The sequence below is a fragment of the Equus caballus genome, chromosome X, assembly GCF_041296265.1.
Source record: "Equus caballus isolate H_3958 breed thoroughbred chromosome X, TB-T2T, whole genome shotgun sequence".
Classification (NCBI taxonomy): domain Eukaryota; kingdom Metazoa; phylum Chordata; class Mammalia; order Perissodactyla; family Equidae; genus Equus; species Equus caballus.
The window spans coordinates 120,425,162-120,451,253 of NC_091715.1; the positions used below are offsets into that span (position 1 = coordinate 120,425,162).

The following is a 26,092-nucleotide window of genomic DNA, read 5'->3' on the forward strand; positions in this document are numbered from 1 at the left end:
CTCTGTGATACCATTTTCATTTTATTTACTTTTTAATTATATTAAACTAAAAAATGTAACAGCACATAGTACGAAGTTCTAAACCTACAAAAGAGCACACAGGAAAACACGTCTCTCTCCAACTCCTGTCCCACAGTCACCTATTGCCACTCCACAAATGCAATCAGGATTATCCATTTATTTTGAATACTTGCAGAGAAATTCTATGCATAGTCAAGCACATATACATGTAGCTCCATTAAAAATCACACATCAAGTGTAGTGCACTGGACATCATGGTTTTTAAACTGTGGGTGGTTGTGACCTATTCGTAGGTTATGAAATAAATTTACTGGATCACAATTAACATTACAAAGACAAAAAATAAGAGAAGAAAAAATGTCACAGTTTGTTGTTCATAGTAAGGGTTGGTATTGTCTTGTGAAATTTTTGTTTCTAGTTTTTATTTTTATTAATAGATTCTTTGTGAACTGGGTCAAAATGTAAAATGTCTGTCTTACTCTAGGTCACAGACAAGCCACTGCTATACACAATAATTCAACCCTGTGGTTTTTGTTTAATGATGTATATTGAAGATTGTTCCACTTCAATACATACAGAATTGTCTCATTTTGTTTGTGCTAAATATATTTTAAAAGATTTCAGACATCCACAAGAGGGATGAAGAGCAATATTATAAACACCGTGTACCCCCATCACCCAGTTTAAGAAATTATTATAAATGAATAAGTATAAAAATAAATGTAGTGTCAATAGAGTTGAAATCCACCTTGCAAATCCTCCTAAGCCATTCTACTTCTCCTCCTACCACTTACAGATGGTTCTCCACTTATGATGGTTTGACTTATGATTTTTCAACTTTACGATGGTGCAAAAGCGATATGCATTCAGTAGAAACAGCACTTTGAATTTTGAAGTTTGATCTTTTCCCAAGTTATCAATATGTTGTATGATACTCTCTTGTGATGCTGGGCAGTAGCAGTAAGCCACAGCTCCCAGCCAGTCATGCGATCCCGAGGTTTAATCAACGGATACACTGACAACCATTCTGTACCCCTACAACCATTCTGTTTTTCACTTTCAGTACAGTATTCAATAAATTACATGAGATGTTCAACACTTTACTATAAAATAGGCTTTGTGTTAGATGATTTTGCCTAACTGCAGTCTAATGTAAGTGTTCTGAGCATGTTTAAGGTAGGCAAGGCCAACCCGCGCTGTTCGATAAGTTAGATGTATTACAGGCATTTTCAACTTAGAATATTTTCAATTTACAATGGGTTTATTGAGACGTAACACCATTGTAAGTACAGGAAGATCTATATGTCTTATTCTTTGTAAGGCTGCAGAGTATTCCATGGCATAACTGTACCATAAATTATTCCATAATTTAGCCTCTTATTGATGAACATTGTGATTTTTATCCCCGACTTTTTGATCTTTCAAACAATGCTAATGTGAACATCCTCATACATAGCCCTGCGTACTCATTCCATATCTGTAGGATAAATTCCAAGAAGCGAAACTGCTGAGTCAAAAGAGGTATATTTTTTGCTAGATATGCTAAATTTCCTTTCATAGACTGTATGTATTTATACTCCTATAACCAACATTTCATACGCATTTGTTAACAAAGTATATTATCAAATTGTTATTACTGCCATTGTGATAGGTGACAAATAATAACTTATAGTCCTATTACGCATTTCTCTTAGGAATGAGGTTAACATTTTTCATATGTTCATGAGCCATTCTCATTTCCTTTTCTATGGCCTATATCCATTTTTTTCCATTTTGCTGTTGGGGCTTTTTTTCTTGTTGACTATAAGTACTCTTTACATAAGAGGAAATTAACCCTTTGTCTCTGGATGCTACAAATATAGCATGACGACATTTTTGTTTATGGCTTCTATTTTTTTGTGCTATATCTAGAAAAGCTTTTCCTATTCTAGGGATAGGAAAAAGTTCTCTTGTATTTCCTGCTAGCATTTATTTTCATATTTAAATTTTGATTCAACTAGAATTTATTTTGGTGTAGGGAGTGAGGTAGAGAACCAGTTTTATTGTTTTCTAGATGGCTACCCAATTGTCTCAACATCATTTTTAAACAATTCATGTTTTCCCTATTAATCTAAAATGCCATCATTATCGTATACTATATTCTCATTTGTATTTGTATCCATTTTCAGACTTCCTCTTCCATTAGAACACTTTATTTACTCATATACTAGCAGCACAGTAGTTTAATTAAAATGAACTTAAATATATTTTTAACATCTGGCAAACTTACTATCACAACATTATATTTTTTATCAAATATTTTCAAAGTGTTCTTACATGTTTACTTTTTTTCCATTTGAACATTAGAGCCACTAAGTCAGGGTTATTATAAGGCCAATTGACATTTTTACTGGAGGCATGTTAAAATTATAAATTAATTTAGGGAGAATTTTATGATACTGAGACTCATCATCCAATGACAGGGTATGGCTTTCTGTTTATTTCTGTTTTCTTCTATGTTCCTCAATAGCATTGTAGTCTGTGTGTATGCGTGTGTGTGTGTGTGCAGGTGTGTGTGTCTTGCTCTTTTTACTGGTTTATTCCTAGGCATTTTGATTGTCATTGTTGCTACGGGAAAAGTAATAAATTATTCAACTCTGTTTTCTGATTGGTTGTGGTTTGTACGGAGGAAAACTATTAATTTGTGTGCTAATGTTGTACCAAATTAATTTACTAAATTCTTGTCGTTTGTATTAATTTATTGTTAGGTTTTCTTAGATTTTTTTAGATACACAATTATATAACCTGCAAATAACGTTACCTCATTGTTTCTAATTTTATTCCTCTTATTTCTTTCTCTTTTCTAAAGGCGACGGTTGCCACCTTCATAATAAGCTTAAAGTAGTTGGTGAACGTGGACATACTTGTTGGGTTCTTGACTCTAATAGAAATCCTTCTAGTGCATCCTCACTTAGAATAAAACTGGATTTTGTGATTTTACATACTCTCATGCTAAGGAACTAGGTATATTTTTAATTAAGATTCTCTATCAAAAATTGATGAGTGGCAGTATAGTGGATAAATGCAAGGATATGGAGTCAGACTGCCTAGGTCTAGAATCCTGGCTTTGCCACTTACTAGCTAAATGACTTTACTTATCCTCATTGAGCCTCAGTTTCTATATTTGTAAATAGGGATATTATTAGTACCTAAGACATAGACTGGTTATGAGAATTAAACTCATTAATATCTGTAAAATATTTAAAATAGTGTCTGGCAGAGAGTAAACACTGTGTGTTTGTTAAATACAACATTGGGTTTTATCAAATGCCTTTTTAGCATCTCTGCAATTTTTCATATGGTTTATCTATATTTATCTATTCACACAGTAAATTAGAGTAACAGAACTCCTAATATTGAACCGTCTTTGCATTCCTAATACAAATTGCACTTAGTTGTTGCGTATCATTCTTTTATTGCCAGACCACTTTTGTCAGTATTTTAGTTAAGAATTTTGCATTAGTATTCACAAGTACAATTGGTTTATAGATTTATTCTGTGATTTCACTTTCTGCTTTAGATCTCAATGCTTTTCTTGCTTCCAAATGATTAAAAAGTATTTGGAAGCTTTCACTTTTGTTATGCTTTGAAAGCATTTAAGTAGCATTGAAATGATGTATTCCTTAAAGTTTTGGCAGATTTTACCTATGAAACTGTCTAATACTTTTCTTGTTTGGATACTTCTTCGGCAATTTTATTTCTATTATATAAATTAGAGAATTTAGATTTTCTTTATCTTTTGAGACCAGTTTTGGTCAATTATATTTTTATTATAAGATTATTCTGTCCAGGTTTTAAAGTGTATCTTAAAAGAGATGCACAAAGTAGTCTCTTGTGAGTCATTCGATTTCCTCTTTATCTGTAGTCATTTTGACATGCTTATTTCTTATCTTCTCTCCTTTTCTTGATTGTGTTATATATATTATTGCCTTCCCCCTAGAATTGGCTCTTGGATTTATCTATTAACTCTAGATTTTTTATGATACACATTTCAAAAATCAGTTCAATTAAAAATGAGGAAATGTCATTACGAAAAAGAGATGATAAAAGGTTCAATTCCTGAATCAATAAATAATATGTAATGCTTAGCACAGTTATGTTTTTTTACATTTCATTGAAAAAATTGCAAAAAGTATTTTAAAGTAAATCATCTAGGACTAGTGAGGGAATACTGAAATGGCTACTCTCATGCTATGCTAACGAGAGAGTATGAATTCAGAAATAATTTGATAATATATATCTTGAGCCCTAATGTAAAAATTATTGAATTTGGTAATTTTATTTGTAGAAATCTACTGTAAGGAAGAAATAAGAAATGAACCAAAGCTTTGACCACAAAGAAGTCTAATGTAGCATTTTTATAGTAGCAAAATACTGCAAATGTTAATATCCAAAAATAGGGCATAGTTAATTAAGTTATAGTACATCTACTTAACTAATATATTTAAAATACTGTTTAATAAAGACATGGTACCATGGAACATGCTTATGTTTTAATTCAAGTAAAATATCACGTTGCATGGATCCTTAAAAAGTAACACAATGAATTCACTAGAAAATGCGACTAATATTTTATTTGGGCCTGGGACCTTGAGGTTTTCTTTCTCTTACTTTTCAGTAATTTCCCAATTTTCTTTATCAATCTTTTTGCTAAAAAGTATTACTTTCAAAAAAGCTCACTAAAGAACAGTCAACTTGCTTCTGAAATAGCCATCGTGATTTCCCTTTTCTCTAAAGTTATTATTCCAAAAAATAAACTAGGACGTACATTAATAAAACCCTCACCTGCATGCATATAAATTGTGGCTAGATTGCATTCCACTTCACATACACACACACAAAATTAACTCTGACCAGTAATCTCACAGATATCTATCAATAGTTAAAAGATGGACAGTGAAGGAAACATGAATGACTTAACATAAACCCACGCCCAAACCCAGAAAAGAACTATCAAAGGCACATGTCCTGACTATGGCAACTGGAGCATCATTTTCTAATTCAGAAGACAGTATTATTTTATTTCTAGTGAATATAGGTTCATTCATAGTTTTTATTACATTTTCTAAACTCCTTTTAAAGAAATCTATTGATAAGCTACCTCTATAAGCACATTAACTCTTTTTGGCTACATTCACACTACTTAACGTACTAAAGAAATAAGTGACTAAACAATACATTCAGATCAATTATGAAGATTAACCTAAATAATTCTAATATTTTTTGTTGCCTACATTATTTATACTGTAACTTCTACATTCAAGCTTGTTTTCACATAAACATATCTATGATGCAGAATACCATACATTTATTATTATTATTATTATTATTATTTAAAGATTTTATTTTTCCTTTTTCTTCCCAAAGCCCGCCGGTACATAGTCGTATATTTTTAGTTGTGAATCCTTCGAGTTGTGGCATGTGGGATGATGCATCAGCATGGCCTGATGAGCGGTGCCATGTCTGCGCCCAGAATCCGAACCAGTGAAACCCTGGGCCACCGAAGAGGAACGTGCGAACTTGACCACTCGGCCACAAGGCTGGCCCCTAGATTTATTATTTTTTTGTATATACTTATATTCTATTTTAAAATTAACATAAATTTTCAGTTTACTTTTATAATTGGGGGCCATATAATATTTTTAACAATTATATCTATATCTATATCTAGCTATCTACCTATCTTCTATCTTTCTATCATTTCCATATACTTCCATAAGCCATAAAATATAGATGGTTAAATTTGACCACTTAAAATTATACAGCTCTATATCTACACACACAGAGACACATCTTATGAACTTATTTCAAAAGGCAAATGACAAACTAGGATAAATGCATAATATGTGACCAAGGCTTTTTTTACCATTAACATATGAAGTGTTCTTGAAAATTAATAAGAAATATGAAAATTCAAGTAGAAAAATGGGTGAAGGATGTCAACAGGCAATTCAGAGAAAAAGAAATGCAAGTGGTCATTAACATATAAAAAGATGTCCAAGCTCACTCGTGAATAAATTGTGAAATAATAGCACAAAAAGTACCATATTTCATCTAGTAGACTGGGTATTAGAAACCTTTTTCATCATTGCCAGTGTTGATAAGGATATGAGAAAACAGGTGCATTAGTAGGAAGCTAAATAGATTGTTTAACAGGGAAACTTCATAATATGTCTAAAAATGTTAAATGTACATACGCTTGGCCCATCATTTCTACTCTAACAGGTGTGCAAAAAGATGTGTACAAAGATGTTAAGTGCAGTACTGTTTTTAATATCAAAGCACTGGAAACCAAGATGTCCACCAACAGGGGACTGACTAAATAAAAAATGATACATACGGAAAAAGAACACTAGACAGCCATCGAAAGGAATGAGGCAGATCTATACTGCAAATATGGGAAAATATCCAACATATAATATTAACTCTAAAAACGTTATTGGACTTTCTACAGTATGTTATCCAATTTGTACACGTATAGAACATTTGGAAAAAGATACATAACACAGTGTTAATGCTGGCTGTCTCTCAAGAGTGGCACCTGAAATGCAAGAGGGAGAAGGATTTTTCACTTTAAATCTGTTTTTATTGTTTTAATTTTTAAACCATCAGCTGATCTTACGTCAATACTAAAAAAAAAATACTAGTTAAAATTAGCTACAAAAAATATGAACTTGTTATATCTAACTTTATAATGGCTTGAATTTCAATATCATCAAAATTGTTTTCAATTTTAAGAGTATCACAGTCACCACAGAAGTGCCTCACCCACATATAAAGTAATCCCAATGACTTACCCACTTCCTCTGATCGTGTAACGTCTCCAAAGGAGCCATTACAAAGTCAACTGCACTGTCTTATACACGCCTAATGGGTCCAACAGAGCCATTAGGATGTCAGTTATATGGCAGAGCTCCTGCCAAAGCTATTACCAAGTCATTGCATTGTTTCACACACTTCCTTCGACATTCAAATGGTTCCCAGGGAACTGTTATCATTGCTATGGAAGTGTCCTATATAACTTATACTACCAGGGGAAAACAAAAAAGCAAAGGAAAGAAATGTAAAAAAAACAAACAAATTCCCTCCATTAAATACACACGAATGGCCCCCATGGTCAAATATCAGAAGGAATAACTCCTCATTTGGGTATAGCTACCACATGTCATTCAAGAAACCCAGGTGTCAGGCTAGCCATGTTTTTACAACTCCTGCTGTTTCAATGAAGCAATTTAGGGCCTGAGAATGACATATGCATGGCTATGATGGTTTGGTGTTTATTGGTAGCACATGGTATATTACCAAGTTTCTGTGGTATGCAGTACAGAAGCAATGGGGAGCAGCACTAATGGATTTTTGACTATTATGGGATTGTATCAGATAATCCCTTACCTATAAAGTTCCTGAGCAGAACACAGGCAGCTCAGCTGCCCAACAATCATGGAAATCAACAGTGCTTCTGAGTAGTTGAAACCCCAGTTCTACCTTAAGAGGCTACTACGATCACAAGAGGAAATACAATAGTACAAGTGAACCCTCAGCCAGGTCTGAAGTGTTTCATGGAATTTCCTCTCACAGTCTTCTATACTTAGCAGAATAATATTGTTGGCTACTGAAATGATGTATTATTTAACATAAGACAAGTGCAAGGAATTTTACCCAGTTGAAAACGAGGAGGAAGTAGGCCGGACTCTGCTAGGCTAGAGAGTTTCCTGGAACACCAGATGTTTCAGAAGCCACATTGCATGTCTGGCCAACCCTTGATAAGGAGATACTTCACCCTGTAGCACCTACCCCACAATACATGCAGAATAAATTCTTGCTTAGTGATAAATACCCACAACTAACATTTATTGAATATTTAATATATAACAAGCACACTGTGAAGTGTTATATATCCATTTTCTCTCTTTTTTTTTAAAGATTTTAATTTTTCCTTTTTCTCCCCAAAGCCCCCCAGTACATAGTTGTGTATTCTTCGTTGTGGGTTCTTCTAGTTGTGGCATGTGAGACGCTGCCTCAGCGTGGTCTGATGAGCAGTGCCATGTCCGTGCCCAGGATTCGAACTAACGAAACACTGGGCCGCCTGCAGCGGAGCGTGCGAACTTCACCACTCGGCCACGGGGCCAGCCCCCCATTTTCTCTTTTAACCCTCCCACACACACAAAACTGAAATAGGTAATGTCTCCATTTGACAGATGAGGAAACCGAAGCTTGGAGAGCTTTAGTTACCTGTCCAAGGACACACAGCAGGCCCATGGCAGAACCAGGGCACAAACCTAGGTTTCTCTTATACCACATTCCATGCTCTTAACCACTCATTGTACAGAGAATATGGTTTATTAGATTGCATTAATATAACCATTTTTACATTAATAAATAGTTTCACATGCTTTGTGGTCTCATAGCAAACTGCACATATCTTTATCATAGTACCAACTAAATTGTATTAAAATTAGTTCTGTATTCTGTCTAGTAGACCTCTTTAGGTTATTTGCCCACTTGACTCTGACTGCTCTGCATTGAGAACTGTTCCAAGGATCCAATGGGTGGGCTCCCAGAAAGCAACATTTGTATTACCGACATTATTCCCTGGTTGTAGTTTATGGGACCGGTGGTAGACATCTGATTCAAGCTGGGAAAATTATTCTGTCCCCTTGGAATTCAGAAATGGCATGGAAAAATATCCAGTTAATCTCAACTTCTTTCCTGAACAGAAGAAATATAAACTGGGGAGCTGTATGAAATTTTATGCCTTCCTTGTGGATGGAGATTTAGAGAAAGTCAATCTGCAGAGACAAGACTGAAAGAAATGGATTCAGAAGCAAGAGGCAAAGTCGGGACAATTTTTCTGATCTAGTCCCATCTTGTGGTCTAGCAATACTCTTGCCCTGGTCCCATGAAGCATTCTCATGCCCTTTCAATAAATTTTTTGTTTTTTTAAATCTAGCTCAAGTTGGTTTCTGTTTCCTGCAATAACAATAATAAATAACAATAAACAGTCCTAACTAACAGGGCGTCAATCTCTTTCACTAGACCGTAAATTACTTGAGGCTGGGTCATTGTGTACTGGTCATCTTTTATATATATCCTCACTCTCCGATAAAGAGACTGGAAAAGAGTAGGTGTTCAATAAATATTGTTTGCACAGAAATATCATTATCAACAAAAATATAGCTATAATTTCTTCACGATTTATACTTTATTAAAGATTACAAATGGTTTTTCGCTACCTATTTCTCTCCATTTAGCTTCTTAATAAGCAATTTCATTTTTACTTTTTATAATCCAACTGTTTCATTTAGACCATATGTGAAAAATACATTCTTGGAAATTGATTATTCAAATTTAGCTGCTGATATAGCTTTTCCTCCAGCCTAATGTATAGTCAAGTGTCATTATTGAGAAATACCCTAATCACTGAGGTTGATGCTCAAGTAGGACTGCCAAATCCTTCTAAGAAACGCCCATTGGATCATCTGTCAGAGGCAGAGGTGTGTGTTAGATGACCAGAGGTTTGACCCACTGTAGCAATTCTATCCTTGTAAGATCAGAGAAGATCTACAAAAAAATATCTCTCAGTTTTAATTTTTCCCCTCAGAGCAATGCACATTTCTTTGGTGCCTACTGTGTTCCATATCCAGTGGCTAAGTATCAAGGCTAAAACAGCAAATAAACCAGGCCCTGGCTTCAAACAGCCTCCCGTCTAGTACTTACTAAAAACCATTGCGAGGATAGAAAACACACAAGTATTAGCCTATAATGAACAGTAATGGTTGGGAGTAAGGTGAAATGGGAGTGGAGAAAGGGTAAAACGAGTAAAGCGTTATGATTGTATCAGTGTCCTGCTCACAGGCCTCAGGATGAAGCTAACTTCAGTAAATTTGCATGTTTCCTAATAGACCATTAAGCATCAATAGACAACAAAGGGTTTACTTAGGATAAATTTGAGGGAACGGAAACAAAGTGCATTAGTGTTCTGATTGCCCTGTGAAAGCCAAGAAATCCAGATTCCCTTCTGTTACTTGATGCTCTCCCTTCCCTGTACTACAGGTCTCTCAGTCCAAGTGTTTCAGTACTGAAATTGAGGGTTATTTATTTTAATTCTTCATGGGTTATAGCATGCCAGAGATTTAAATTCAATTAGGGGTAATCAAATAGAGTTTATGAAAGTGAGAAAAAATAAGTATTTTGAAAAGCTTGACCAATTAATGAAATTAAAGAAATAAGTTCTTATAGACATGATTTTGGAAATGTAAGTAGAAAATGCAAGTCATAATCTCCTAGGATGCGTAGAATTGAAAGAGTCTTTGAAATCCCTTCTCAGAATCTTTCTCAACTAAACAATTCACCCAAATTAACAGTTTCCCCATCTTCACTTTTCTCCCACATTTACAAGAATGAAGTTTATATCATCCTAAGCTGGTCCATGACATTATGCCCATTGCCTCATCAATAATCTAAAAATCAGAATGTATAGGATGGCAAAAACAAAATAAAATGTCATTCACACTGAGGCACAGAGATGGGGGGGCATGGAGTCAGAGGTAATTTCTGAAATACATAAACCCTAAAACTTTTAAGCTGCTTCCCTCTTTCAAATATAGTAAATATAAACTCAAATTGGTAAAATAGATGCCCTGCTAGGCTTGCTTTCATACATGGGTGAGGTCATTGGGAAATAAACAGCAACATTTGCACATAAACTTCAGGTTCAATTCATTGAGAATAACTTATTTCTTCAGATTAACATGCTTTTAGAAAAACCATTTACAGTCTCATCTCAACTCAAACCTCCTTTGGGAGAATTTATGGAAATGATGAAGGCAGGTCAGGCCTGATTATCACTTAAAATTTATGGAATCCAAATTAGTAAAATCCTGTTATAGGTCATAAATAAGATTCTAAATTGTATACTCCTTATTTAAAATTAGTAATAGAAGTCAGAGTAAGACTTACAGAACTCTGAGCAGAGAAGACTTGTTTGAGTTCATGTCTTATATTCATAGATAATCTAAGGAAGGGAAAAAATGACTATTTGGAAAACAATCTGTTGTATTTAGTTAACTGGTTTCTCAATTGCTGTTTTACCTCTTCCTGCTATGTAAGATGCAGATAACAATAGAATCTATTTCACAGAGTGGTCATGAGGATGAAATGAGATCAAGACATCAAAAGTGTGTTTGGAAGTTGTGAAGTGCAGATCAATAATAATAGTGAATGTTAATATTTTACTTGTATGTTACAAGTACTATTCGAAACCCTTATGTTCATTAATTCATTCAATCCTCACGAAATCCTACCCACAAAATCCAGTACATATTAACATTATCCTTATTTTATAGACGGTGAAATTCAGGCACAGAAACTTCATGTAACTTTCCCAAGGTCACACAGCTGTGATTTAAACCTAGGCTATCTGGCTCTGCAGTACAAATGTTTAATTACTGTGCGCTACTGCCTCTCAAAAGATGAAGTCATTCTTGGAGGTGCACATTGGGCCAACAGAGGCTTGCAGTTAAGGACTAGTTTAAGGACTAGATTGTAGGTTTTCCTTGGCAGCCCAGCCCAATTTTGTAGTATTTTATCCAGTTCCTAAAATAAACCATAAGCAAAGTAAACCTACACAGAAAAGAAAAGATGCATGTCCTTCACCCCTGAGTCTTCCAACTCTGTCTCGGTCAATAGTGTTACATGGTCAAGCCAGATGGTTGATTAGACTGAAGGTCAAATGAAACTGAACAGCCCCAAATATTCCTGAAAGTCCTTAACACATCCAAGGTGTAGGGCACATTAACACAGTACAGTGGCTCAGCAAGGTAAAAACTTCTCATGGTGGGGGTGGGGGAGGATAATGTGCATTTTATTATTATTATTTTTGCTGAGGAAGATTAGCCCTGAGCTAACATCTGTTCCAGTCTTCCTCCACTTTATATGTGGGTTCCCACCACAGCATGTCTGACGAGTGGAGTAGGTCCCTGCCCAGGATCTGAACCCGCAAACCCAGGCTGCCGAAGCGGAGTGCACTGAACCTAACCACTACACCAGGGGGCTGGCCCTGATAATGTGCATTTTGATAAAGCTGATTCTAATATATCTTTCCCCTGATATCTTTCCTCCAGCACGCTTCCAATTTCGAGTCATTGCCCTGTGGTCAGATGTGAGGATCCTCCCCCAAAAGTGTTTGATTTTCACCAAAATCATTTATAAATATTGCTTTCAGTATCCGTCTTCAAAGGGACAAAGTCCAATAAGCACAATGAAGGCAAAAATAGAAGGAAAACAATGTCCCCTCACTGAGAAAAGACAGTATAAACACAGGTTTACAGAAAAGAATGAACATTTTCATTTGAAAGTGTTATTTATAATGGATGACACAGATGTAGTGTGATTCTAAAGCCAAGCCAGAGCATCTGAAGGAAAAGACCAAGGCCATTTGCTGAGGCACTGTAAAGTTATGACAGTATCTGAACTATACTAAATTAATGGCTAGAGCCATGCAAAAAATCATAGATAACACAGGAAATCATGAGGCCAAACCCAACTCAACCTGGTTAGCCCCCACGCTAAACCAGCGTTTCCCTATCCCACTTTAAATCTTGTCTTGTCATTCTCCCCAGCTCCTCGCTCACCTCCTCTTCACTATCAACACACACGCATGAAGTTTTCCAGAGGAAAGAAACCAATAAGCTGCCAATGAACTAATCTTTGACAAGTTAATTAACCAGGCCTGTGCGGTGTTTGTCAGAGAGGCAGGGTTCCACTTTGCGGGGTGGGTGTCAAAGATGGGGTGAGGTAAAAATAATGTGTTCAAATATTTGAAAATACTTGCCTTGAGTAGACCCAGCTTGAGCCTCCATGTCACAACAAACAGGAGAGAATTTAAAACCTGTAATATCAAACATATCACTAATTAATCTCTGTCCAAGTCATCTTGGATTCCTCAATCTTCAACCCTTACACTTCATTCAGTAGCATTTTTTTAATAACAAAGTCAATGAAATATGATTCACATACCATAATGTTCACCCACTTAAAGTGTACAATTCAGTGTTTTTTAGCATTTTCACAGAGTTGTGCAACCATCACCACTGTCTAATTCCAGGATAGTTTCATTATCCCAAATAAAACCTCATACCTAGGGTCTTGCAGGAATAGAATGGTGGAGCTTCATGAGGAAACTTCTTTCTTTTATTTTAATGTTTCAACCCAGTGAACTGGCTATAACTTCCTTTGTCAGGAGTGAAGTAGAGAGAATAAGTCCTGGTAATACAGGAGATCATCTACCACCCAATTTCCATATATTTGGTCCTTATTTTCCCTGTTTGACAGTTGAAGCCCAGAAAACTGTAGGGATCAGTCCAAGTTCTCCTGACTTCCATCCTACTGCTCTTTCACTGACATGCATATGCATACATAGGTCAAATATGTTCCCTTCTCATTTCCATAATTCGCCTCCTACACTCTTGGCCAAAGTCAGCAATACGTACATACATATGTAAAAATAAACTAAAATGATCAAGACCCCAAGGACACTTGGTGATATTAGAAAGTGTCATGGCCTATAATTTAGGAAATTATATCCAAACCAGTGGGCAAACAGTCATTCCTGCTTGTATCCTTGTAACCGGTGTCCTCTATGGGCTAAAGGAGGCACAGGAGGACAGACTAGAAAAAGCTGCAGCTACAGGGCTGTTGGCTACCTTTTGGCCACCTGAGAAAATACTGATTAGCCACTGCTAACAGACCAGGCCTTTGTGGTTGTGGCGATGGGGCCTATGAAATTTAGACAAACAGAATGATGGAGAGACTAGATTAATGTGTTTAATAAGCATTAACGTGCTTTTTATGAAAGGATTTTGCTCTTTGGTAGGGACAAAAGAACAGAAATAAAATAAAGCAACCCCTCCCCAACAAATCAAAAAGACAAAACTTTTCCTTTTTCAAAAAATTTAAAGAAAATAACACATAATTACAATTTAATGATACTCCTGTTATTGTTTATCGTCTGGCAAATGACTAATGTGAATTTATCTTCTGGTGTTTTTAATCATTTCAGTCTAACTTGGTTAATTTGAATCTGTCTGTACACTGGACAGGTTAATCTGACTCAAAAAAGAAACCGCATACAGAATACACACGCTATACAGTTATTCATCTCATTGTTCATATATTGATATAAAGCCACAACACTTGAAATGAGTGCTTCCTATAACAAATCTTACTAGTATTGCACTGGAAAACAAAGATGAAATAAAAAGTGAGTAATAAATAAGATATGTACAATATTGCTTACTACACGAGATTATTTCCCTGGAGGGATCACCAGAAATAAAGTGTTTTATCTACCATTGTAAATAAATATGTCTATTTGCCAGATATGTAGGTGCATGCCTTCTCCATGGGACCCTGCTAACTTGCATTTCCATCCTGCATATTAAATGGAAGTAGGCAGACATAGGGATGGAAAACAATTCAAAGACTAAAACTGTATTCTCTCTGGGGTTTACTTAAACAGTATAGATAGTTCCATTACCATTCTCCCCATCAGACTTCCTTTCATGGTCAGTGTCAGTCAAGGACAATGCGGAATTGGCCCTGCTGGACAAACAGGAACTGTGCTCTGATTTCATCCCCCTTATCCACATTCTCAGTGCATGGTCAGGTGAGGCAGCGCCTTCGGTCTCCGTGTCCACATCAGATCCCATTTCTAGCTGGTAGCCATGCCGAGAAACATTGTGCATATCTGTCTGGTAGCCAGAGCACAGAGTGTGAGGGGTTTCACAGAATTCCATCTCTGAGAAGAAACAAAGTTCAGAGAAGAAGTTTAGAAACATGAATAAATACCCAATAAGATTCTACTTTTAGTCCTTATGTCTCCCTCCCCCATTGCTAGTAATTATGTGTTTTTGCAAAGTTAGAATTCTGGCCTTTTTATTTATGGTAGCAAGGATTCTGTGCTTATTTTGCACTTCTGTAGCTTAAAATTATGCTCCTGTTGATTCTTACAAGGTTCTGGAAAAAGCATGCCCAAAATAGCTTTATAGCTACAATTTAAGGTTGCACAAAATGTAATGAAATACGTGAGTGCAGAGGAGTATAAAGTGTAGAGAGCTGTCCTTTAAAAGATAGTTCTCTTCTAGGAAGAATGTATGATCTGTAGAGTGCACCTATGCTTAAAATATTAAAATTATTGGCTTTTCTAAGTATTTTATACACATTAGAGCTAAGAATAAATAATTCAATGTAAAACTGCTGAGGAAAAAACATTAAGTTTAAATATACTTTTCTGAAGTATTTTTCCTAAAACAAGTTAGTCTAAACATTAACGTTATGAGTACTTAATATCATTATTTCCCTTGTCTCCAAAGGAGTTTGAGGCTTAATTTATGCTAATTATTTTGTTTCATTCATTCTTTCTACAAATACATTAAAAATATTTAGTTGTATATTGCACCTCAGCAGTGTTTCATAGTTTGGATTTTCCCCTCTTTTCCCCCAAGTCTTGGAATCAAAATATTTGGGGTCTTACAGATGATTTAACAAATCCCCGTTTTACAATTGAGAAAAATAAAGTCCAGAGGGTAGATGTCAGTTGTCCATAGCCTACATCACATAGCAAAGGAACTCTTTTCCCTAAAACACACATCTGGACGTGGTTTCTGCTAGACAGGAATGAAGCCCCATCAACTTACTGCATGAATATCAGGCATTCAGTCTTTCAGTCAATTTTGCATTCAATTATGTCAAGGTGTCAAAAAGGGGAAAAGATGCTTTAACAGTCCCTAATAAGTTAATGAAAAATGACCACATGCCAAGACGTATCATCTGAAATGTCCATGTAATACTCAGATAAGGTAATCCAGGGATGTTGTACACTGCATTGGATTTTCTCAACCTGACATCAGAGAAAGAGTATGTCATTTGGCCAGGAAGAAGCTTAACTGAGTGCATTTAATCCTTAGCACATATCAATAAAATGCAAACCCTAAAATGAATTTAATTCTTTGAATAAAGAAAGTGCTGGAATTTAGATAGATATATACTAGAAAGATGAGTGCAGAATATAAATATATTTTTTAAAATAGCTATTTTTCTGACATATAACTGCCAAACGTGATTTAACAAATCAAATCTTAATGCTTATTTAATAGCCATTAGGTGCCCAGCACTGTGCTCTGTGAAACAGATATCACATGCAAATAAAGCGACTATAATGTATTAGGAAAACTCAGTTATAAATTAATTCTTTCAGGCTTATATGTCACTGCTGAGAATGTTACTTACGACTTCTGTGATGAATGTCTTTAAGAGCAATCTTATTTTTCTATAAAAATTTGCCTAAATTCCAAAGGAGTAATGTATGAAAAATAGGCATGGTTTCCATTGTCAAACATAAAACCTTATGAAACTGTGCTTCTACTTGACATAAGGCTAAAAGTAAAAATCCATTTTACCCAATGTAAATCTTAGTGATCTAAAATATTGTGATTGGTTAGCATTCATGTCTCTTAATTTCACAATGTTTCATTATCCAATCCTGCTGTGCAGTTGTTGCTACAGCAACCTGGTAATGAAACCTGCCAGCTTGAAGCCGTAGGAAAGGAATTTTATATAGGCCTGCATTCACAACTTTCTTCACTCCTCTAGACGAGTGGTTCCCAAACTTCATCATACTTCAGAATCACCTGGAAAGCTTGTTAAAACACAGATTGCTGTGCTTGCCCCTCAGTTTCAGTTTCTGACTCAGACTCTGGAGTAGGCTGGAGAATCTGCATTTCTAAAAAGTTCCCAGGTAAGGCCTATGCTACTGGTCCAGGGACCACACTTTGAAAACTACTTCCCTAGAGATTTCTCTAAAGTGACTGGTAGCCAGGAAAAGGGAGGAAGAAGTGAGAGAATAACCTATTGTGGCATTACCCAAGATTTTGCAGCAACCTGTTCTAATTCTACTTGGAGAAATAAGAAAGAAAATGTTGGAACTAAATTGCTGTGAAGTGCCTCCATTTATTTTCCATGAATTCAGGGCACTAATTAAGAAGTTTGCTTTCAAAACCACAGACTTGCATTTATTTTCACTCATACAACGGCATATGAGATGTGACTTTCAGAAGATTTTAAAATGAGCATCTGAGTCATAGTAAAGATATTCATTGGAAAAGGATGAGCAAATAAAAATACACAGCCAATTTGTCATTCAAAATAATAAAATACTAGATAAGGTTAAAAAAAACCTCACTGATAGATGTAAGCAGAATCTCTCTTTGTTAAAGAGATTTTTTTCTCATTCAAAAGGAAATTTGAACATGAATTTGTTTCCTTCTAAGGAAATATGGTGTAATCTGATAAAAAAATTGCATGATATTTCTATGGGAACTATACTCTGATTTGAATACAAAGGCTAAACCACAAATTCTCCAGGTAAACACTGTCAGATAAAAGTCTACTTCCTTGTTGATATGTAATTAGAAAAAGTAACAATCGAGTAAGTTATTAGTCGCTCGCTTTTTTTAATGTTGAAGCAAAAGGAAAAAAAGAAAGAAAGAAAAGAAAAACTTTCACAGTAACTGATATTCATTGAACTGACTCACTTCCCTTTTTTGAAATCGGTTTTATCACTGTAAATTATTTCCTTAAATACACAAAAGTCTTAGTGGTGTTCCAAATTCCCATAGGATGCATTTTCTACAAAGCACTTACAATGCACCTTAAGTGGGTGTTTTTAGCCTTGTACATATAACCTTGTTACCTAAAATACTACATATTCCCTAGAGAAGAGAAAGTTCAACTGGATTTATTATGGATCTATTCTTATCAAAAAGCTAGTCACGAGAGAAATGTAAGTACAATCTTAGGATACCCAAGATTTAAATGGATAGACTCTTACCATGAGAACCTACATTTCAAGAGTAAACAGATATAGATATTGCCAAGTGAATGATGTATTTGGGGCCTCACAAAAGTCTATTTAATGTTTACTGTAAGGAAAATCTATTTTGCAGCCTTGCAAGAGATGAAATCTGAGCATATTAATAAAGAGTTGAGATCCAATTTTTAAAACGGGCAAAAGATTTGAAGAGATACTTCACAAAGAAAGATATAGGAATGACTGAAAAGCAAATGAAAAGATGCTCAACATCATTAGTTTTCTGGAAAATGCAAATTAAAACCACAGAGATAGCACTACAGACCTAGCAGAATGGTTAAAAATACTCTGACCATGGCAAGTGTTGACAAGGATCTGGAGCAACTATTTACACTGCTGATGAGCAAGTAAAATGGTACAATCAATTTAGAAAATAGTTTGGCAGTTTCCTAGGAAGATAAAGCTATACTTAACAAGAGAGCAATGCACTGCTGGACATTTATCCCAAAGAAATGAAGACATCTGTCCATACAAAAATCTGTACAAGGTTGTTCATAAGCTTTATTCATAAAAGCAACAAAGTAGAAAGAAGCCAAATGTCCATGAATAGCTGAAAAGATAAGCCACCTGTGGTATATCCACAAAATGGAATACTACTCAGTCCTAAAAAGGAATGAACTATTGATATATAACGAGATGCATGGACCTCAAAATAATTATGCTGTGTGAAAGAAGACTGACAGTATGCCTACATACAGTATGCTTCCATTTAAATAAAATTCTAGAAAAGGCAAATCAATCTATACTGACAGAAAGTAGATCAGTGGTTGCCTGGGGAAGAGAGTGAGGGAGAGATGGAGAACAAAGGGACACAAGGAAACTTTTGGGATGATCTAAATGTCTGTTACCTCGACTGGGGTAATAGTTTCACAAGTGTATACATGTCAAAGTGCATCATATTGTACACTTTAAATGTGTTTAGTTTATTGTACTTCAATTATACCTCTATAAGTTTTCTTTAGTGGATTATACACCATCAGATAGTAGGACAATGAGGAGACCGGAGAATCAGTCAGTTTTCATAGATGGAACCAGGGAACTCCAAGCTAGAAGGAGGCCTCACTCTTTTCCTCTTAGTGGAAAAAAGCACGTGTAACATGAACAAAAAGGTAGTCAAAATCTTGCTTATATCTAAGCCAAAAGGCATCAAGGCTAACAGATGCATGATTTCTCAGTGATCCTCCAGGGAGCACTTTTTTCCTGAGAACATAACAGTTTAAAGCCAATTTTAGAGGGGAGACTATGGATGAAACTGATCATTGATGAGCTTTCAGCAGTTAAGGGAACATTCTGTAGCTGGGGATCATGAGACTAAGTTGAGTGAATTTGGTGCAAAGGATTACTTTAGGCTTCTATTAATGCCAGCAAATTAATAATTTTGTAAAAATGCTATCAAGTACTGAATAAAATGGACTACTGTATTTGCTCTCTGAATCTAGGGATTGATGTTTAGGTGTTCAGCCTGGAGAAGCCATTAATCAAAACTTGAAAGGGAAAGTAATAGTAATCTATATCAGCGTTTTTCTAGAAATGCCATTCCTGAGTATCTGATAAGCTCAAGACTTGACTTTTCTTAAAATTCTACCCACCTGTACTTTCTGTAAAAAGGAAGCTTTAAGGAATCACACTCAAAATAAATAATTGGAGGTCAAAAAGCATGATTAATCTTAGCCATGACCTGAATGATTTGGGATACAACTTCTCAAGAATGTAGTCCATTTCCAAAATAAGGAAAAGGGAAAGGGGATAAAATTATTAGCTTTAATTACTATGACTCACAGCAAGCCTTATGGATTATATGCAAAAGCAGTTGTCATTAATTACTCACATGGTTTCTGGATAAGTAACTTAACATCTTGGAGTCTCAGTTCTCTTATTTGTAAAATGTTCAAGTCCAGTTAGAAATAAGTCTCTAGGTAACTCCTCTGATCTAAAATTCTGAAATTATAACTTGAGACTCTTATGGCAAAATGTGGAATGGTTAATACTTTCAAATGGGAAAAGAATAAGTGGTTTCATGGATCAAGGTACTATTCATACATCTATTGTGAAGGATAATCACACACATTAGGTAAATAAGATCTTGAGTCATGATTACAAGTCTTACTATATTAAAGTATTGATGTAGCCTAGGTATCCATTGTGAATTGCAAGATTATTGATAGAGTATGTGAAATATATAACGTAAAAAATCAACTGAGTAAATAATTACTCATCAAACATAAAATTATCAGTTTATAAACATGGCTATTGCAAACAGTACTCTATGGCATATTAAACAAAAATTCACACAATTAAAAAACATTGCTGACCCACTAATAATTCATTACTGGCTCCAGGAGAAAAATACAATGGATTAATACAGTCTTAAGCAAAAAACTCAAAGAAAGAAAGAAATGAGCAACACCAGACAGGAGACAAATAATTTTCACTACTGGATACCATTTTGTATTTCTCGGTTTGGGGGCTTTGAAAAGAAAATACCAAATTGTCAAACAAATCAGTTCATGTAATTTTACTCAAACACAGCTCCGCTGAACACCCACTCAATTTCAAGTCAAGAAAATAAAATAAAATAGACTTCTCTGATTTCTCTTAGTCTTAGAAAATTAGCCCAATTTAATTTCCTCTTCTCTTACTTCATGAAAAAGCTTTATCAAATGCACAGTACTGTACCAGGCACTGAGCAGAGTGAGTTAACAGGACGACGTCATGTCCTACGGCAAGTTCCACGGAGGGCTTTTTTAAAGGTCCAAATGACGACAAAGTAATAAAGACACACCACCCAGACCTGATCTTTATTTTTCTGCTGAGGGCTCATCAGCCTTTTCTGGGGCACAAGAGTGAGAGATGGACCGCTCCCACATGCAAGTCTGGAGCCTGTGGTTATCAGAGGACTTGAAGAAAATAACCAAGCTTCCTATAGCCTAATCTCCCCTCACAGATCCAGACGCACCCATTATCCCGCGACTCAGGACCTATCAATTATGCCTTATTTAATTTTCAAGATTTCTCCATCTGTCAGGGTAGCAAAAAGCACAGCAAAAAATCTGAGCAGAGTTAAAAGCCTGATGTATAAACATTCATGCTTTGTGACCAATATTGGCTAACTGGAGCCATGCCAGAACATAGTTAAAAGACCATGTTAATGTCAAAAAGGATGCTCTCAGAAGTACAGTGAGTTGCAAATCTGTAAAAAAGGCTCCAACCAGAGAAAGACACAGAATTATAGCACAAAGTCAAAAGGAAGGGAGATGAGGTGGGAACCCTGTAGAAATCAAAAAGGACTCCAATCATATTTAGATAGAGATGAAAATATCCTTCAGCAATCTAAGAAGGAAGAAAACTTGACATGGGAATAATCAACTTCTATTTCCTTGCACTAATATTCACCTTAGTGCAGGGCCCCATTTTGACCATACTCATGTAAGATGGGAGAACTTGCTCTGAAGCTAACTCAGACAGCAGTTACCACTACAACGACAAAGGCGATGCCTGCTCTACAGCCTTCATAACAAGAGTCTGGAAAAAGAATCAGGGACTAGAAAAGATGGTGGGAGGTCCTGGACTTCAACAGAAATTTAGATCAATGAGAACCTGTGCATGTTTCCTTTATTCCAACATTTCAAATGAGACAGAGACTTCCTGGCCTAAATGAGAAATTTTCAGGGCTACTGAACACTGAAAATGCATGGTGCTCAATGGCCCTAAAAATTTCTCATTTCTTACCTGTGTTGGTCCAAATTTCTGGCTGTTCATAACACTTTGGACCTTGAATCCTTATCGATCACCATGGTCTTCCAGGTATACTTCTGTATTTTCATTATGTTCGCTAAGCATGTGAAGCTGTTTGTTTAGTGTGTGTGTGTGCGTGCATGTGGTATATTTTAAACTGCATTAATATGCAGTATAATTCCATCGAGAGAAGTCAGACCAATGAGCTAAAGAGTTAAATGACCACTAAAAATACCTGCAAGTGCTTCAAACACATAATCATAAAGGGAAACAATGTGACTTCTGTAAGATTCTACAGTAATCTGTAAGCATTTATTTTGTGATGAATGATTAAAGATGCCAAGATAGAAGTGTGCTCCAGAGTCAGTGTCCATGAAGAACTACGGACTAAACTACATTCTGCTCCACTAGGGGATTCTTCTTGCCATCTTTCAAAGGTGACCTGCTTATTTTTGCCTCTGTATCTTTGGACATATTGTGCCAACCACCTGGAATATCTCCCTTTGATTTTTCACTAATCTAATTCCTAATATCCCGCCTGAGTCAGTACCTTCACAAAGTATTCTCCAACTTTCCTCTCCCCCCTCCCAATAATCTTACCCTTCTCTATAGCATTGCTAATCTTATGACATAGTTTTATAGCTGATTGTATATTTCTTTTTTCTCTATATGTATATCATCAGTGTTACCTCCTGAATTAGACCTCCAGATCCTATAGTGTTTTCTAAACTTTTGGTACCTCTCAAAATCAAATAAAATTATTTCTGCAAAGTGCCGTATGATCTATGAAAGACTATATAAATATGAGGTAGTATTGCCATCCCCTCAGGCCCTAGAATAATTCTAGGTAAAGTGTGGTCATTAAATACCAAAGTTTTAAAGTCAGTAGTTAATATGAAACCACTCTTGGAAGAGTTAAATTCTTGAATACAATTCTGACACTTATGAGATGACTTTGCTTAACATAAAGCAATGCCTACTAATGCAAATTGAAATATTGTTATTTCAGTAAATTAGCTATGTGCATTCCAAATAATAGATGCTCACAAATTTGGCAAGGAGAGAAAGAAAACAGCCTCCTGGCTGTGGATCCAGGAAAAAAATTTATAGCAATATTAGACTAATAGAGAACAAGTTCTCTGTATCGTCTTCTGACTAAAATATTCTCACAAAGGAAACTGTCCTCACTGTACTTTTTGGCTTAATGAATTGGGAAATGACTCCCTATTAAAATTCTTCAAAATACACCCTAGGGTATAGAACCAGGAGGCTTTTACTGAAACCAGTCACAAAGCCTTGGTAAAAGACAATCTTTCAGCTGACTCGAATCAAAACTTCCTTTGTCCTTATCATCAATCAGTTTTATCCCATATGCCAGATAAAAATTATCATCTTTGCAAGTTTGTAGAGTATCCTAGAGTGAGTAGGAGGTTCCTCTGAGAAACTCTGTTTTCATGAACTCGGAGAATGTTTTTTTTTTTTTTTTTTCGGGGATAGAAAGAAGAAACTCTCCAAATGGACAAAAGCTGTAGAAAGAACTCTCAGGATACTCATCAGGGACTTGTGAATTGGAATTCTATTTACAGAAAAACATTAAATTCTGGAGAATACTTTCACTTCCAGTCAAGATGGAGTGGCAAGAACCACATTGACTTTCCTGCCTGAAACAACAACAACAAAAACCAGACAAATATATGAAACAATGGTTTTCAGATATTGGGCAACAAAGGACAGTTATCCTTGAGATATGGGAAACAAATGAGATGAGCCCTATGATCGCCCCAGCTTACTGTTTGCAAAGAATTTCCAGGCTTAGGCACAGGGAGGGAGAACATAGGTGGAGGCTGGCAGTCTCTCTGAACTGAGGAGATGGACCTGGTAGTCTAGGAAGGCCAAGGCAGCTGGTGTTTGTAGTATACAGAGTACCAAAGAGGAGAGAGTTGCACAGAAAGAGGACTCCAGAGATCTGCAGAGGGTTCTCCCGGATATACACTGAGTACCGAACAGCACATGCATGCAAGGAAACCACATGAAACTGGGGAAATAACCACCTGAAAGGATTAAAGGAAACAACTTTGAATCTGAAACAGGGCTGGAAACAGTCCCTGTTCTTAACAGCCAGAGTGAAAAATCTCGTAATTCACGGGCGTTGAGTAGAGTACACAAAAAGGTTTTTGTATTCCTATATATATTATTGAACTTTGTTCTGGTATGGGATCAATACTTGGCAATAGTTTTATCCTCTTGGGTGTTGCTATTAAGCTTTGTTAGGTAAGTTGAGAGCAACGTTTTCTCTAAGGTTAATTAGACCTTCACGTCTTATAAAGTTAAACATACACCTACCATATGATCTAACTATTCCACCCCTTGATATTCATCCAAGAGAAATGAAATCATGTGTCCATACAAAGACTTGTACATGAATGTTCACAGCAGCTTTATTTGTAATAGCCAAAAGTTGGAAACTACTCAAATAGTCATCAACAGGCAAATGAATGCAAACTCTCGTATATCCATACAATGGAATACTATTGAGCTACAAAAAGGAATGAACTATTGATAGATACAATAACATGGATAAACATCAAACCATGCTGAGTTTAAAAAAAGCGCCACCCAAAAAGTCTACATAGTATATGCTTCCATGTATGTAAAACTCTAGGAAATGCAAACTAATCCATAGTCACAGAAAGAAGAACAGTGGTTGCCTGGGAGTGGAGTAGGTGGGGAGTGGTAGAGAGAAAAGTATTATAAAGGGGTAAGAGGAAACTTTTGTGGTGATGGATGTGTTCACTATGATGATTGTGGTGATGTTGTCATGGAGATACACATTTGCCAAAATTTTCCAAATTGTGCCCTATAACTGTGTACAGTTCTCTGTATATTAATTATACTCTAATAAACAAGCTTTTAGAAAATAGAGGGAGTAAACAAGAATTTTTTTCTTACTTGCCTAATTTAAATGTCCCAGTCGAACAGTGGGTGCAATGAAACAAAGTAACACGATTGGTAAGACTGAAAAACAAAGCTGTGTTCACAAACTGCCATGAATGAGGGAACTGACATGAATTTCTCTTCACTTGTCTGCCATTTGCCTTCACTCCAGTGGAATCAGAGGGCCTTCAATCCTGCACTTTGAAATTCCTAAATGCTTAGATCATTATAGACTGATGCTAACACAACCAACAAATTAGATTTGATCCTAATGGGGCAGGAAGGATTCATGGGCCAATCTGGGCTCAATGATAAAGTACCATGACAGATTAGGTGGACTCAATATCGGTAACACACATTTGCCATTCCCACCTTAACAAGCGAGCTGCCTTTGTTTTATTCTATAACACAGATTTCTATCATAATCCTGGCTAATCATTCTGGCTGAATGTATGTTATTTGTTTCAAACAGGACTAGATGACAGGATATGGGTAACTCAATGCAAATACAGCCCTACTATTTAAACAACTCTCAAAATATACCTCTCAACAATGGGAGGTTAGTAATGTCCCCTTTGTTTACCACTAACTTCTACGAAAGCTCTTTAGTAGCATTGTATATATATTGTAATGGCAGAATGGGTTATAAGACAGAAACAGTAGCATAGAAGTCAAACACTCTAGTAATCGGGACCAGTCTTGACCTCATTCCGAAGTATAGTAGATCTGAACTGGTAGAATTATTTTTTGAGAGTTGAGTTTACATTACAGTCCTACCAGTACAAACATATTTAGAAAGAAAGGCCATTCTCTATTAGTTGTGGAAATTGGAAAGCTAATCTATCTCAGTTACTGCAAACTTCACTTGTAACTGACAAAGTACAAGGTTTTAGACTTAACCACTTGGACTAGTACCGATTTCGAAGCACACATTTTCCAGTCCTAGGGCACAAGTGGATGGAGGTCAAGCTACCAAGGAACATGCAATTTTACATATTAAAAAAAATAAAAGTACATTCAAATGTGGATTTAGCATCTTCTATGTACCAGACCCTGAAGCATACATTATTTTATTTAATCTTCACAGTATGCCCTGTGAGAAAGGTTATTATTATCCATATTTTTCAAATAAACCAACTGAAGCTCGAAGAGGCCACATAGATACCAAGTGGCAAAGCTAACTGGGAACAATTTTAACACTAAGTCCTAATCACTGTATACAGCATATGAAGTTATAAGTAGCACATTCAAATTCACAGCCCAGATCTCCTCATTTGTGCAATGTGCATGTGGCTGATGCTAGAACTTCCTGCTTTTTGCCTCCTAGGTTTCATTCAGCTTGCTACTGTTTCCATCTGGATTTTCACAGCCAGTCGCCAAAATACTTTGAGGGATATGGCAGCTGGGAGAAAATGGGCATTTCCTTTGTCACTGACA

At 35.8% G+C, this 26,092-nt stretch overlaps 1 protein-coding gene across 2 annotated transcripts in view; it reads right to left on the reverse strand.

The window, feature by feature from the left end:
- The window catches only part of TENM1 (teneurin transmembrane protein 1), a 735,241-nt gene that overhangs the window by 439,219 nt on the left and 269,930 nt on the right, over positions 1–26,092 (reverse strand). For both annotated transcript variants that reach the window (XM_023633984.2, XM_023633980.2), the window contains exons 4-5: positions 14,597–14,857; positions 12,893–12,949 (exon numbers count right to left, since the gene is read on the reverse strand). In XM_023633984.2, coding sequence (XP_023489752.1) covers positions 12,893–12,949; positions 14,597–14,857 — 318 coding nt within the window. The remainder of the gene's footprint in view (positions 1–12,892; positions 12,950–14,596; positions 14,858–26,092) is intronic.